The 14143-nt window shown below is 40.4% G+C and overlaps 1 protein-coding gene across 9 annotated transcripts in view; it reads left to right on the top strand.

Annotated features, from left to right (window-relative positions):
* NEK4 (NIMA related kinase 4) overlaps positions 1-14143 on the top strand; it is a 47678-nt gene that overhangs the window by 14793 nt on the left and 18742 nt on the right. For 8 of the 9 annotated variants that reach the window (XM_053600136.1, XM_053600134.1, XM_053600135.1 and 5 more), the window contains 2 exons: positions 879-1283; positions 3386-3532. In XM_053600136.1, coding sequence (XP_053456111.1) covers positions 879-1283; positions 3386-3532 — 552 coding nt within the window. The remainder of the gene's footprint in view (positions 1-878; positions 1284-3385; positions 3533-14143) is intronic. The other variant, XM_053600138.1, reaches the window with a different exon arrangement.

Below are 14143 nucleotides of genomic sequence, written 5' to 3'. Positions count from 1 at the left end.
GTTAAACTGATTTTCACTTGCCTCAGAATAGTCAAATCTAACAGGGACAAATGTTGCTCGGGGCTCAGGGGAAAAGGGAAATGGAGAATGACTGTTAATTGGTACTGGATTTCCTTCTGGGATGATGAAAATATTCTTTTATTTAAACTGACACAACAGAATAACTGATTTCTCTAAAATGATAACTAAAGCATAGCCATCCTTGCATTCCAGGAATAAATCCCACTTAGTCATATTTTGACCTTTTTTAAGTATATAATTCAGTGTCTTTAATTACAGTCTCTATATCATACGACCCTCACTACTATCTTCTAAAACCTTTTCATCAATCTAAACAGAAACTCTGTACCCACTGAGCAATAACTCTGTATTCTCCCTATCCTCAGGCCCTGGTAACCTCTCATTCATTTCATTCACTTTCTTTCTCTATGAATTTGCCTATTATATGTATTTTATATAAGTGGAATCATACAGTATTTGCCTTTTTGTGTGTGGCCTATTTCACTTGATGTGTTTTCAAGGTTCATTCATGTTGTAGCATATATCAGAACTGCATTCCTTTTTATGGATTGGTAATATTCCATGGTATACATACACACACATAAAAAACACATTTATTTATCCATTCATCTGCCGGACAGACATTTGTATTGTTTCTTTTGGCTATTTTGAATAGTGCTGTTATAAACATTGGTGCACAAATATCTGTTTGAGTCCCTGCTTTCAATTCTTTGGAGTATATACCTAGGAATGAAACTGTTGGGTCATATGGTAATTCTGTGTTTAACTTTTGGAGGAACCTGTTGTTTCATTTTGAGTTAATTTTTATATATGGTGTGAAGAATGCTATAATAATTTGGAAACATATTTTCATTCAGGGTGAAGAAAAATGTTTATACCAGGAGAAACCCATTGTTGGTCCCTTGAAGTCACCTGACAGTCTGAAAGGCCACAGCTTTAAACCAGACTTGCGCAATACTACAGAGTCACTAGCCACCATCAGTAGGGTAAATATAGACATCTTACCTGCAGAAAGGAGGGGCTCAATGAGTGATGGCTTAGTTCAAGAGAATCAACCAAGCCACTTAGATGTGTCTAGTGAGTTAAAAGGTAAGTGCAATATTTCTCAAGTGAAGGAGGAGACGCTGCAGGATATCCCCAAATCTGGTGCTCAGCCTGAAATCCCGATTCCTACATGGTCCTCTAATGTTATCACTGGGGCAAAGAATGAACCAGTGAAGCCTCTTCAGCCACTAAGCAAAGCCCCAAAGCCAAAGTACCAGGTGAGTGATATGTACAAAGTATTTGTTTCATAGAAAGGACTGGAAAGTATGGTTACAAAGGTGTGGGTCACGTCTGGTTATGCTGTAGTTCTCATTTTAGGGAAATCAGTTGTTCTGAGTAATAGTTTAAACAGAAGAATATTTTCATCACTCCCAAAAGAAGCCCCGTTCCCAATAACAGTCATTCTCCATTCTACCTTTACCTCAACCTGTGTCAGCATTTGTCTCTGTGGATTTGCCTATTCTGAGCATTTCACATAAATGGAATCATATAGTTATGGCTTTTTGTGTCTGTCTTTTAGCATGTTTTCAAGGTTTATCTATGGTGTAGCACATAACAATTATTTCATTCTTTTTTATTGGCAAATAATTTCTACTATATATAAATATAGTATTTTATTTATCTATTCATTGGTTGGATTATATTTATCTGTTCATCATTTGGGCTGTTTCCACTTTTTGGCTACTGCAGGTAATGCTACTGTGAATATTTGTGTCCAAGATTTTGTGTGGATTTATGTTTTCAATTTTGTTGGGTGTATATCTAGGAGTGGAATTGCTGGGTTATATAGTAACTATGTGTAATTTTCTGAGGAACTATAAAACGTTTTCCAAAGAAATTATATCATTTTAATTCTACCAGCAATATATGAAAGTCTCAGTTTCTTTACATCCAGGCCACCACTTGTTACTGTCTATCATTTTGATAATAGCCATCCTAGGAGGTGTGAAGTGGTTTTGATTTGCATCTCCCTAATGACTAATGATGTTGAGCATCTTTTTATATGTTTTGGCCATTGGTAGACCTCATTTGGAGATATAAACTACTTAAATTGTTAATTTTTGGTTCATTTATCTTTTTATTATTGAATTTTAAGAGTATTCTATAGGGTATCCCAAAGTTTGCCCCTAACGCCTACTTACTTAGGGAAAATGGGAAATTGTACCTAAATATACCTTTATTTACAAAATATTCATTACAAAACTTTACAAAGTATTTTTTATGTGTTGGCCACTGCTTTGAGCATGTAATATGTGCTAGACATAGTCTTAAGTACAGTAGAACCTCTGTAAGTTGACCACCTAAGGGACTGTAACAAACTGATCAACATAAGGAACTAGGCCTACTGTGCTGATACGTACATGTGGCACATGTCTGGTCTATGAAAATTAGGTCAACTTAAGGAGGTGGTTAATGTAGGGAAATGGTCAACTATGGCAGTTCTCCTGTGCTTTTAGTATATTATTTCTGCTAATCCTCAAACAGTAATACTATGTAGGTGGGGCATTAAATGCATTTTTAGGTGAGGAAGCTGGGCTCAGAAAGATTAAGTTTCTCCCATATGACTCCATCTAACTCCAAACACAGTGCTCTTTTCTTTGTGCTTTTTAGAGTATATCCAAATAACTGATGTTTTCTTGAGAACCAAATGTATATTAAATTGGAGTTAATTTAAAACTTGGTTCACTTTCAGAATAGAAAATCTATTAAAAGTTATGAAGAGATTAATCACAATTTGGGTAATTTAATTAAAATAATTATTTTTATTTGGGGGAAGAGAAAAAAAGGCCAGAACATTTAGATAACTGATGTTAACATTTTGTCTTTGGTGTCAGCACTGCAAAGAAGCATTCATTTGGAGAAAGACTGTTCCCTCCTTCTCATTTTCATTTACCATGTTTAAAGTACTGGAGGAGGAAGAGGAGAAGAAGTAGATATATAGGCCAGGTGTGGTAGCTCATGCCTGTAATATTAGCACTCTGGGAGACCCAGGTGGGTGGATTGCCTGAGCTCATGAGTTCAAGACCAGCCTGAGCCAAAGCAAGATCTTGTCTCTAAAAATAGCTGGGCATTGTGGCAGGTCCCTGTAGTCACAGCTACTTGGGAGGCTGAGACAAGAGAATTGCTTGAATCCAAGAGTTTGAAGTTGCTGTGAGCTGTGATGCTACAGCACTCTACTGAGGATGACAAAATGAGACTCTGTCTCAAAAAAGAAAAAAAGAAGAAAAAGTAGATATGGAGGGTTTGGCCATTTGGAAGTTTAAAGGACTTTCATTATTCTGTGGGTTGTGTATGTTTGTTTCATTTTGTTATTTTTAAGGATCAAGTTGATGGTGAAGGTATTAAAGAAAAACAGGGAACTGTCCTCTCAGATTTACAGCCACACAGCTCTGGGTCCGAACCTTCCCAGTCTCGACAGCGACGGCAGAAGAAAAGGGAACAGATTGACAGTGGGGGAAAGAGACAGGTTGGTGGAGATCTCTTTGTAGTAATCCGTTGTGCTGCAGTTTGGGAGATAGACTTTGGTAAGCTCAATTTCTATTTAGAATGATTAACAGTTGCCAAAAAGGCACATAAGAAAATGAAAAGAATGTATAGGGAAGGATTGCAAAGGCAAGATGATAAATTCTGGTTTTCAGATATCAGTAGAGTTCGAAGCAGAGGAAGGTTTTTGTCTTCCCAACCAAAGATGGGCAGAACATTTTGAAAGTTAAAGAAGCAGGCTAATGTAAATCTTTCACCCCTTCCATATTATACTGATGAATACTTCTTTCCTCATCTTCAGCACAAAATCATGTTGACATGTCATTTCTTGAAGTAACTTTCACAGGTACCCACTCCATAAGCCTCTTTTTGTTTTTTCTTGAAACAGAGTCTTACTATGTCACCCTCAGTAGAGATCTGTGGCATTACAGCTCACAGCAAACTCGAACTCTTGGGCTTAAGCTATTCTCTTGCCTCAGCCTCCCAAGTAGCTTGGACTACAGGCACCCACCACAGAACCCAGCTAAATTTTGTTGCAGTTATTATTATTGGTTAGCTGACCTGGGTCGGATTTGAACCCACGAACCTCGGTGTATGTGGCTGGTGCCACAACCACTGTGCTATGGGTGCCGAGCCTCCATAGCGTCTTAAATGGTGATTTACTTTTGGTAGAGTCTCTTTCCAAAATATAGTATTTTGGGGGGCGGAGACAAGATGGCTGACTGAAGCCAGCTTTCCACAGAGGCTCCCATCCAGAGGGAGAGTTAAAGGACAGAAATTTAGCAAGTAACCTGATGGATTAGAGCTGTACCAAGAGATAAGGTTGAAGAATGCACATCAACCCCGGTGAGGCGAGTTGTGACCCCAAGGATACAAACAAAAGGTACAAAATCCATCACCAAGCGGATGGGAGTCCCCTCCCCCATGAGAACGGCTCAGAGTACCCCACAAACAAATGAGCAGAGTTCAAAGGTCCTCCCACTATACTCCATGGGAGAGACCCTCTAAAAACTGGACTTACCTCCCCTACTAGGGTGCCACAGCGTTCTCCTGCCAGGCATAAAACTGTATAAAACTGTATATATTCTCTATCTGCAATTCTGAGCTCCCAGCACTCCCCTCTACTCTCACTCTGAGGTCTGGAGGCCTGTCCCCCAGGGGTCCAGATTCTTGGGTGATTTCTCGAGGGGTGTGGACAGGGCCTGGACTGCAGCTAGTTAGTGCTGCTTCTGTGGCACAGGAGTGAGGAGAGGATGGTTGGCTGAGAGGGAACCACACCAGAGCGGCGGTGTCCCGAGGTGCAGAGCAGCATCTGTTTTTGGCAACAATAGGGCTTACCCCCAGATATTCTGAAGTCACACCCCCTGTCTCTCTGGGCAAGCAGAGGAGGCCAGGCATCTTCTCAGGTGGCAACCATCGCAGAACAGATCTGGCACTGAAACGCAGGCCCCGTGAGTAAAGGGTTTGCCTAAGGTAGTACCGGCCTGGGTGGAGCACAGGGACTAGAAAACGCACGCGCAGAGCCGGGAGATTCCTAGAGTGGGGCTGACCCAGAGGACTGCTTTACTGAGCCCAAGATGCACCCAGACCTCAGGGGATCATCAGCCTATAGACAAAGGAAGGCAGGAGGCAAGAACTGACAGCTAACCGTGGTGGGAACACAAACCTGTAGGAGCAAAGACAGGGCCTGAGGCGCAGTTCTGGAACTCAAATCAGCTTCTCTTCTGCAAGGTAATTTAGCAGGGACAGAAACAAATTCCCGCAAAGTTGTTCTGTTCTGTCAGTAACATCAATCAAGGGTGGGGCTGGAACTGAGTGAACACCCCCCAGCCTCCATCAAGCGCCCAAAGTTGTCAGGCCTCACCTCCCCCTGCTGGATAGAGGCAGAGAGCAGCAGCCTGGCTGAGGAGACATAGATTTCCTTGTGATTCAGACAGGTGCAGACCCCTGGAATATCTGTTCATTGGAGGCAACTGGGTCACAGCCCTGCAGGGTTATCAGTGACTGGGTGTGGCAGAGGTGCAAGGTGGGGAAGGAGGCATCAACCTTCCCAGACTAATCTATTTGCTGGGTGGGTCCTTCTGACTTCATGAAGCACCGGAGCAAGTCATATTTGAGTTGTCAGCAGACCCCTGTGATCTAGTTGCCAGAGACCTTTTAAACTCTCCCACCTGAGACAGGTGCTGACTGAGACAATTGATTTGGACCTTTGGAACTGAGCCAATCATCCGAGGACTATCCAAGTGGTGCCTTGGGTGTGTGGTTGTAGGAAGGTCTGATTTTCCTTTTCCAATTGTTACCTGTGGGGGGTGGGGTGACTTAATTGCTGGTATTTCTCCGCAGCTGAGACTTCAACCAGAGTAACTGTTACACTAGGGTCAGACAGAAACCAGCTGAAAACAAGACAGAGCCACTTAGCTCCACCACACCAAACAGGTCCCCAGTTTCTCAGGCTGTAGCATTGTACGGGTCCTCGACAAAGCTACAGGGGAAAAGTCAAACGGTGTAAAATAATCATGGGGTAGAATCAGTGAAAAAGCTCTTGTAACATGAATAACCAGAGTAGATCAACCACCCCAAGGAAAGATATGGCAGATGTAACTGAAGATCCCATTCATAAACACCTGGCCGAGATGTCAGAAATCGAATTCAGAATTTGGATTGCAAATAAGATTAATAGCATGGAGGAAAATTTGGAATTAGAAATTTGAGGAGCAATTCAAAAGTTAGAATTAGAAATTCGAGGAGAAATTCAAAAGTTCTCTCAAGAATTTAACGAATTTAAAGACAAAACCACCAAAGATTTTGACACACTGAAGCAAGAATTTGCAGCCCTCAAAGATCTGAAAAATACAGTAGAATCCCTCAGTAACAGAGTGGAAAAAGCAGAAGAAAGGATTTCTGACATTGAAGACAAAGCTTTTGAATGCTCCCAAACTCTCAAAGAGGAAGAGAAATGGAGAGCAAAAATGGGTCATTCTTTCAGAGAGCTCTGGGATAATTTGAAGAAGGCTAATATCTGCCTCATTGGAATCCCTGCAAGTGATGAAATGTCTTCGCAAGGCACTGAGGCCCTTCTCCATGAAATTATGAAAGAGAATTTTCCATACATGCCAAGAAATTCTGAAATTCAGATAGCAGACAGTTTCAGAACCCCAGCACAACTCATTGCAAATAAGAAATCCCCCAGGCATATCATAATTAACTTCACTAAAGTTAATATGAAGGAGAAAATTCTGAAAACAGCCAGACGTAAGAAATCCATTACCTGCAAAGGGAAGAATATTAAAATGACTGCAGATCTCTCTGCTGAAACTTTTCAAGCCAGAAGAGGGTGGTCATTGACTTTTAATCTCCTAAAACAAAACAACTGTCAACCCTGGATCCTGTATCCAGCTAAACTGAGTTTCATTTATGATGGAGAAATTAAATACTGTAATGACATTCATATGTTAAAGAAATTTGCCATAACCAAACCAGCTCTTCAAGATATTCTCAGACCTATCCTCCATAAGGACCAGCCCAATCGTCTATGACAAAAGTAAACTCACTCAGAAACTTTTGATCAAACTCCAACTTCCACTGTGGCAAAAGGATTAAAAATGTCCACTGACTTTCGAAAAACTCAATACCCAAAATTTTACCAGACTTATCAATATTATCCATTAATGTGAATGGCTAAAACTGTCCTCTAAAGAGGCACAGGTTAGCTGACTGGATACAAAAACTCAGGTCAGATATTTGCTGCATACAAGAGTCACATCGTACCTTAAAAGATAAATATAGACTCAGGGTGAAAGGATGTCCATATTTCAGGCAAATTGTTTTTTTTTTTTTTTTTTATTGTTGGGGATTCATTGAGGGTACAATAAGCCAGGTTACACTGATTGCAATTGTTAGGTAAAGTCCCTCTTGCAATCATGTCTTGCCCCCATAAAGTGTGACACACACCAAGGCTCCACCCACTTCCCTCCTTCCTTCCTTCTGTTTCCCCCCCATAACCATAATTGTCATTAATTGTCCTCATATCAAAATTGAGTACATAGGATTCATGCTTCTCCATTCTTGTGATGCTTTACTAAGAATAATGTCTTTCACGTCCATCCAGGTTAATACGAAGGATGTAAAGTCTCCATTTTTTTTAATGGCTGAATAGTATTCCATGGTATACATATACCACAGCTTGGTAATCCATTCCTGGGTTGGTGGGCATTTAGGCTGTTTCCACATTTTGGCGATTGTAAATTGAGCTGCAATAAACAGTCTAGTACAAGTGTCCTTATGATAAAAGGATTTCTTTCCTTCTGGGTAGATGCCCAGTAATGGGATTGCAGGATCAAATGGGAGGTGTAGCTTGAGTGCTTTGAGGTTTCTCCATACTTCCTTCCAGAAAGGTTGTACTAGTTTGCAGTCCCACCAGCAGTGTAAAAGCGTTCCCTTCTCTCCACATCCACGCCAGCATCTGCAGTTTTGAGATTTTGTGATGTGGGCCATTCTCACTGGGGTTAGATGATATCTCAGGGTTGTTTTGATTTGCATTTCTCTAATATGTAGAGATGATGAACATTTTTTCATGTGTTTGTTAGCCATTCGTCTGTCGTCTTTAGAGAAAGTTCTATTCATGTCTCTTGCCCATTGATATAAGGGATTGTTGGCTTTTTTCATGTGGATTAATTTGAGTTCTCTATAGATCCTAGTTATCAAGCTTTTGTCTGATTGAAAATATGCAAATATCCTTTCCCATTGTGTAGGTTGTCTCTTTGCTTTGGTTATTGTCTCCTTAGCTGTACAGAAGCTTTTCAGTTTAATGAAGTCCCATTTGTTTATTTTTGTTGTTGTTGCAATTGCCATGGCAGTCTTCTTCATGAAGTCTTTCCCCAGGCCAATATCTTCCAGTGTTTTTCCTATGCTTTCTTGGAGGATTTTTATTGTTTCATGCCTTAAGTTTAAGTCCTTTATCCATCTTGAATCAATTTTTGTGAGTGGGGAAAGGTGTGGGTCCAGTTTCAGTCTTTTACATGTAGACATCCAGTTCTCCCAACACCATTTATTGAATAGTGAGTCTTTCCCCCAAGGTATGTTCTTGTTTGGTTTATCAAAGATTAGGTGGTTGTAAAATGTTAGTTTCATTTCTTGGTTTTCAATTCGATTCCAAGTGTCTATGTCTCTTGGTTTTGTGCCAGTACCATGCTGTCTTGAGCACTATGGCTTTGTAGTACAGACTAAAATCTGGTATGCTGATGCCCCCAGCTTTATTTTTGTTACAGAGAACTGCCTTAGCTATACGGGGTTTTTTCCGGTTCCATACAAAACGCAGAATCATTTTTTCCAAATCTTGAAAGTACGATGTTGGTATTTTGATAGGAATGGCATTGAATAGGTAGATTGCTTTGGGAAGTATAGACATTTTAACAATGTTGATTCTTCCCATCCATGAGCATGGTATGTTCTTCCATTTGTTAATATCCTCTGCTATTTCCTTTCTGAGGATTTCATAGTTTTCTTTATAGAGGTCCTTCACCTCCTTCGTTAGGTATATTCCTAGGTATTTCATTTTCTTTGAGACTATGGTGAAGGGAGTTGTGTCCTTAATTAGCTTCTCATCTTGACTGTTATTGGTGTACACAAAGGCTACTGACTTGTGGACATTGATTTTATATCCTGAAACATTACTGTATTTTTTGATGACTTCTAGGAGTCTCGTGGTTGAGTCTTTGGGGTTCTCTAAGTATAAGATCATGTCGTCAGCAAAGAAGGAGAGTTTGACCTCCTCTGCTCCCATTTGGATTCCCTTTATTTCCTTGTCTTGCCTAATTGTATTGGCTAGAACTTCCAGCACTACGTTGAATAGTAAAGGTGACAGAGGACAACCTTGTCTGGTTCCAGTTCTAAGAGGAAAAGCTTTCAGTTTTACTCCATTCAGTAAAATATTGGCTGTGGGTTTGTCATAGATAGCTTCAATCAGTTTTAGAAATGTGCCACCTATGCCTATACTCTTCAGTGTTCTAATTAGAAAAGGATGCTGGATTTTATCAAATGCTTTTTCTGCATCTATTGAGAGGATCATGTGATCTTTATTTTTGCCTCTGTTAATATGGTGGATAACGTTTATAGACTTGCGTATGTTAAACCAGCCTTGCATCCCTGGGATGAAGCCAACTTGATCATGATGAATGACTTTTTTGATGATAAGCTGTAATCTATTGGCTAGGATTTTGTTGAGCATTTTTGCGTCTATGTTCATGAGTGAGATTGGTCTGAAATTCTCCTTTTTGTTTGGGTCTTTTCCTGGTTTTGGTATCAGGGTGATGTTTGCTTCATAGAATGTGTTGGGGAAGATTCCTTCTTCCTCAATTTTTTGGAATAATTTCTGCAGTACAGGAATAAGCTCTTCCTTGAAGGTTTGATAGAATTCTGGAGTAAAGCCATCTGGACCAGGGCATTTTTTGGTTGGAAGCTTTTTTATTGTTTCTTTGATCTCAGTGCTTGAAATTGGTCTGTTCAGGAGCTGTATTTCTTCCTGGCTGAGTCTAGGGAGAGGGTGTGATTCCAAATATTGATCCATTTCTTTCACATTGTCAAATTTCTGGGCATAGAGTTTCTGGTAGTATTCAGAGATGATCTCTTGTATCTCTGTGGGATCAGTTGTTATTTCCCCTTTATCATTTCTGATTGAGGTTACTAGAGATTTTACTTGTCTATTCCTCGTTAGTCTGGCCAATGGTTTATCTATTTTATTAATTTTTTCAAAAAACCAACTCCTTGTTTCATTAATTTTCTGAATGATTCTTTTGTTTTCAATTTCATTGATCTCTGATTTGATTTTGGATATTTCTTGTCTTCTACTGAGTTTAGGCTTAGATTGTTCTTCTTTTTCCAATTCCATAAGATGGCTTGTGAGATTGTTGATGTGCTCTCTTTCTGTTTTTCGAATGTAGGCATCTAAAGCGATGAATTTTCCTCTCAAAACTGCTTTTGCAGTATCCCACAGGTTTTGGTAGCTTGTGTCTTCCTTGTTGTTATGCTCAAGGAAGTTAATGATTTCCTGTTTTATTTCTTCCTTCACCCATCTGTTATTCAACAGAAGATTGTTTAGTTTCCATGCGTTTGGGTGGGGTTGAGCATTTTTGTTAGAGTTGAGTTCCACCTTTAGTGCCTTATGGTCTGAGAAGATACAAGGTAAAATTTCAATTCTTTTGATTCTGTTGATATTTGTTTTGTGTCCCAGGATATGATCAATTTTGGAGAATGTTCCATGGGGTGATGAGAAGAATGTATATTCTTTATCTTTGGGATGGAGTGTTCTATATGCGTCTATCAAGCACAGTTGTTCTAGGGTCTCATTTAAGTCTCTTATATCCTTGTTTAATTTCTGTTTAGAGGATCTGTCCAGCTCTGTAAGAGGAGTGTTAAGGTCCCCTGTTATTATGGTATTATCAGACATCATATTGCTCAGACTGATTAAGTTCTGTTTCAAGAATCTGGGAGCATTTAAATTGGGTGCATAGATATTTAGAATTGAAATGTCTTCTTGTTGTATTTTTCCCTTGACCAATATAAAGTGACCATCTTTGTCTTTTTTGACTTTAGTTGCTTTAAATCCACATGTATCTGAAAATAAGATTGCGACTCCTCTTTTCTTCTGAATTCCATTTGCCTGAAAAATTGTCTTCCAACCCTTGACTCGGAGCTTTAATTTGTCTTTTGAAGCCAGGTGTGTTTCTTGCAGACAGCAAATAGATGGCTTGTGTTTTTTAATCCAGTCAACCAATCTATGTCTCTTCAGTGGGGAATTCAAGCCATTAACATTTATTGAGATAATTGATAAGTGTGGTAGTATTCTAGTCGTCTTATTTTGTGAGAGTCCATTGCTTAGTTTTATCTTTTGCATCGGTGTGGAGGTTTGGTTCTGTCCTTTAATTTCTGAGTTCTTACTTTGCTGCTGATCCATTGTGGTGGTCAGTGTGCAGAACAGGTTGAAGTATTTCCTGTAGAGCTGGTCTTGTTGTGGCGAATTTCCTCAATGTTTGTATATCCGTAAATGATTTGATTTCTCCGTCAATTTTGAAGCTTAGCTTAGCAGGGTACAGAATTCTGGGCTGGAAATTGTTCTGTTTAAGTAGATTAAAGGTAGATGACCATTGTCTTCTTGCTTGGAAAGTTTCATTAGAGAAGTCTGCGGTCAATCTGATGGATTTGCCCCTGTAGGTCAACTGGTGCTTACTCCTGGCAGCTTGCAGAATCTTTTCTTTTATCTTGACTTGGGACAGGTTCATCACAATGTGTATTGGAGAAGCTCGGTTAGAGTTGAGGCGACCTGGGGTCCGATAGCCCTCTGAAAGCAGTGTGTCAGAATCTTTGGTGATATTTGGGATATTTTCTTCTATAATATTCTCTAGTATGGCTTCCATTCCTCTGGGGCATTCTTCTTCCCCTTCTGGAATTCCTATAACTCGTATGTTGGAACGCTTCATAAAGTCCCATAATTCTGACAGTGAACGTTCTGCTTTCTCTCTCTTCTTTTCTGCCTCTTTTACTATCTGAGTTATCTCAAATACTTTGTCTTCTACCTCTGAAATTCTTTCTTCTGCATGGTCTAACATGTTGCTGATACTTTCCATTGCATCTTTAAGTTCCCTGATTGACTGTTTCATTTCCTTCAGCTCTGCTATATCCTTTTTATATTCTTCATATCGTTCATCTCTTATTTGATTCTGTTTTTGGATTTCCTTTTGGTTATTTTCCACTTTATTAGCAGTTTCCTTCATTGTTTCCATCATTTCTTTCATTGTTTTCAACATGTGTATTCTAAATTCCCTTTCTGTCATTCCTAACATTTCTGTATAGGTGGAATCCTCTGCAATAGCTACCTCGTGGTCCCTTGGCGGGGTTGTTCTGGACTGGTTCTTCATGTTGCCTGGAGTTTTCTGCTGATTCTTCCTCATGGGTGATTTCTTTTATCTGTTTCCTTGCCCTAATTTTCCTTTCACTTCCTTTTGCTCTTGAAGTTCTCGTGCCTGTGGACTAGGGGTTACAGGACCAGAAGGGTGAGACGGTTGAAGAGCAAAAAATGGATGAAAGAAAGGAGGACCGAATGATAAGAAAAAAAAAAAAATAGAGAAAGGAGAGGGGGTGTGTAAAAGGAATATTGACACAAAGAAGAGAGACACAGAAAGAGGGAGACAGAGCAATATAGGTGTACAGTAGGGTACTTTGATAGAACCTAAAAAAAAAAAACCACCTTCTGGGGGTGCCCAGTGGGGTGGTTCCCTTGAGGTCAGCAGCTCTTTGCTAACCTGATCAGACACAGTACCCCACCTCCGCCAAGCAGAGAGGAAAGACAAAAATGCTATAAATCAAACCAAAACAAGCAAACAGAAAACTTTATGGGATAAAATTGGCTGGAAAAACCAAATAATAGCGGTAGAAACACTAACAAAAATGAAGTTCTAATTATTGAAATAGGCATCAATGGGAAATTATAATTAAACTAGAAAAATTGAGAAAGAAAAAAGATCTGTATGGAAAAGGTTGAACTTAAAAAACAAAACAACAATCCACAACATCAAAATAAACAAAAAAAACAACCAAAGCAAAAAAAAAAAACAAAAAACAGACAACCAAAAACAAAGCAGTATGTATATGTTATTGAATATTGTCTGGGCAACACGTGGTCTTCTGGGGTATGAGATGTTAATCACAATTCTGATACGACTGGAGGCTGCTAGTTTCTCAAACCCCAGCAGGTAGACACCCTAAATCTCTCTTCAGCCCACTTAAAGGGCCTTTGAACTTGTTCGCTTACTGAGCAGAAGCTTTCTCAGGGAAGTGCTTGTCGCTGGAATCACTGCTGAAGTGGCTATCCACTTACCCTGTGTGTCAAAACTGGTCTCCCTCTGCCCCCGAGGGTTAGGGCTGCAAGGCGGCTCAGACCCCGCCCTTAGGCTACTTGGTCGCTGGGTTACCAGCTCCCACCCGATTCCAGCTCTGCGACCCTGAGGGCAGAGCTTGCCGGGCAGATCGCTCACAATGGCTGCCTGTGACCCAGAGCCAAACACTATTAGCTCCGTCTGGCTCAGCGGCTCAGACTGGGGCCCTAGACAAAGGCCAAAGTTCTCCGCACTCCCGCTCAGGCTCTCCCCAAGGCAGTTCAGCTGAGTGCCAAGTCCAAAGACACCAAAACAGTTCACAGGTAAGGCCTTTCTGGTTTGCAGTGTTGCTGCTACTGAACTTACAGTTGCGGGCGGGTTTAGACGGATTGAACACACGCAACCACTTGCCAGTTTTCCACTGTTTTAGTCCTCCTCTTGGGGTCCAGAAGTCTCTCACTGACTCCCTGTATCCTCTCCGGGGTGATGATAGGCAGATCCCACCAGCCAGAGATGCCTGGAGTCCTATATCCCCAGACTCTCAGTGCCCAGATGCAAGGAAGGTGTTACTCGGCTGCCATCTTGCTCCGCCTCCCCAGAATTCTACCAAACCTTTAAAGTGGAACTAGTGCCTATATTACTCAACCTTTTCCAAAATATAGAAAAAGAAGGAAGACTACCCAACATGTTCTATGAAGCAAACATCACCTTGATCCCCAAACCAG

This window comes from Nycticebus coucang, chromosome 8, assembly GCF_027406575.1.
Source record: "Nycticebus coucang isolate mNycCou1 chromosome 8, mNycCou1.pri, whole genome shotgun sequence".
Classification (NCBI taxonomy): domain Eukaryota; kingdom Metazoa; phylum Chordata; class Mammalia; order Primates; family Lorisidae; genus Nycticebus; species Nycticebus coucang.
This window is presented reverse-complemented; position numbering and strand designations above follow the sequence as displayed.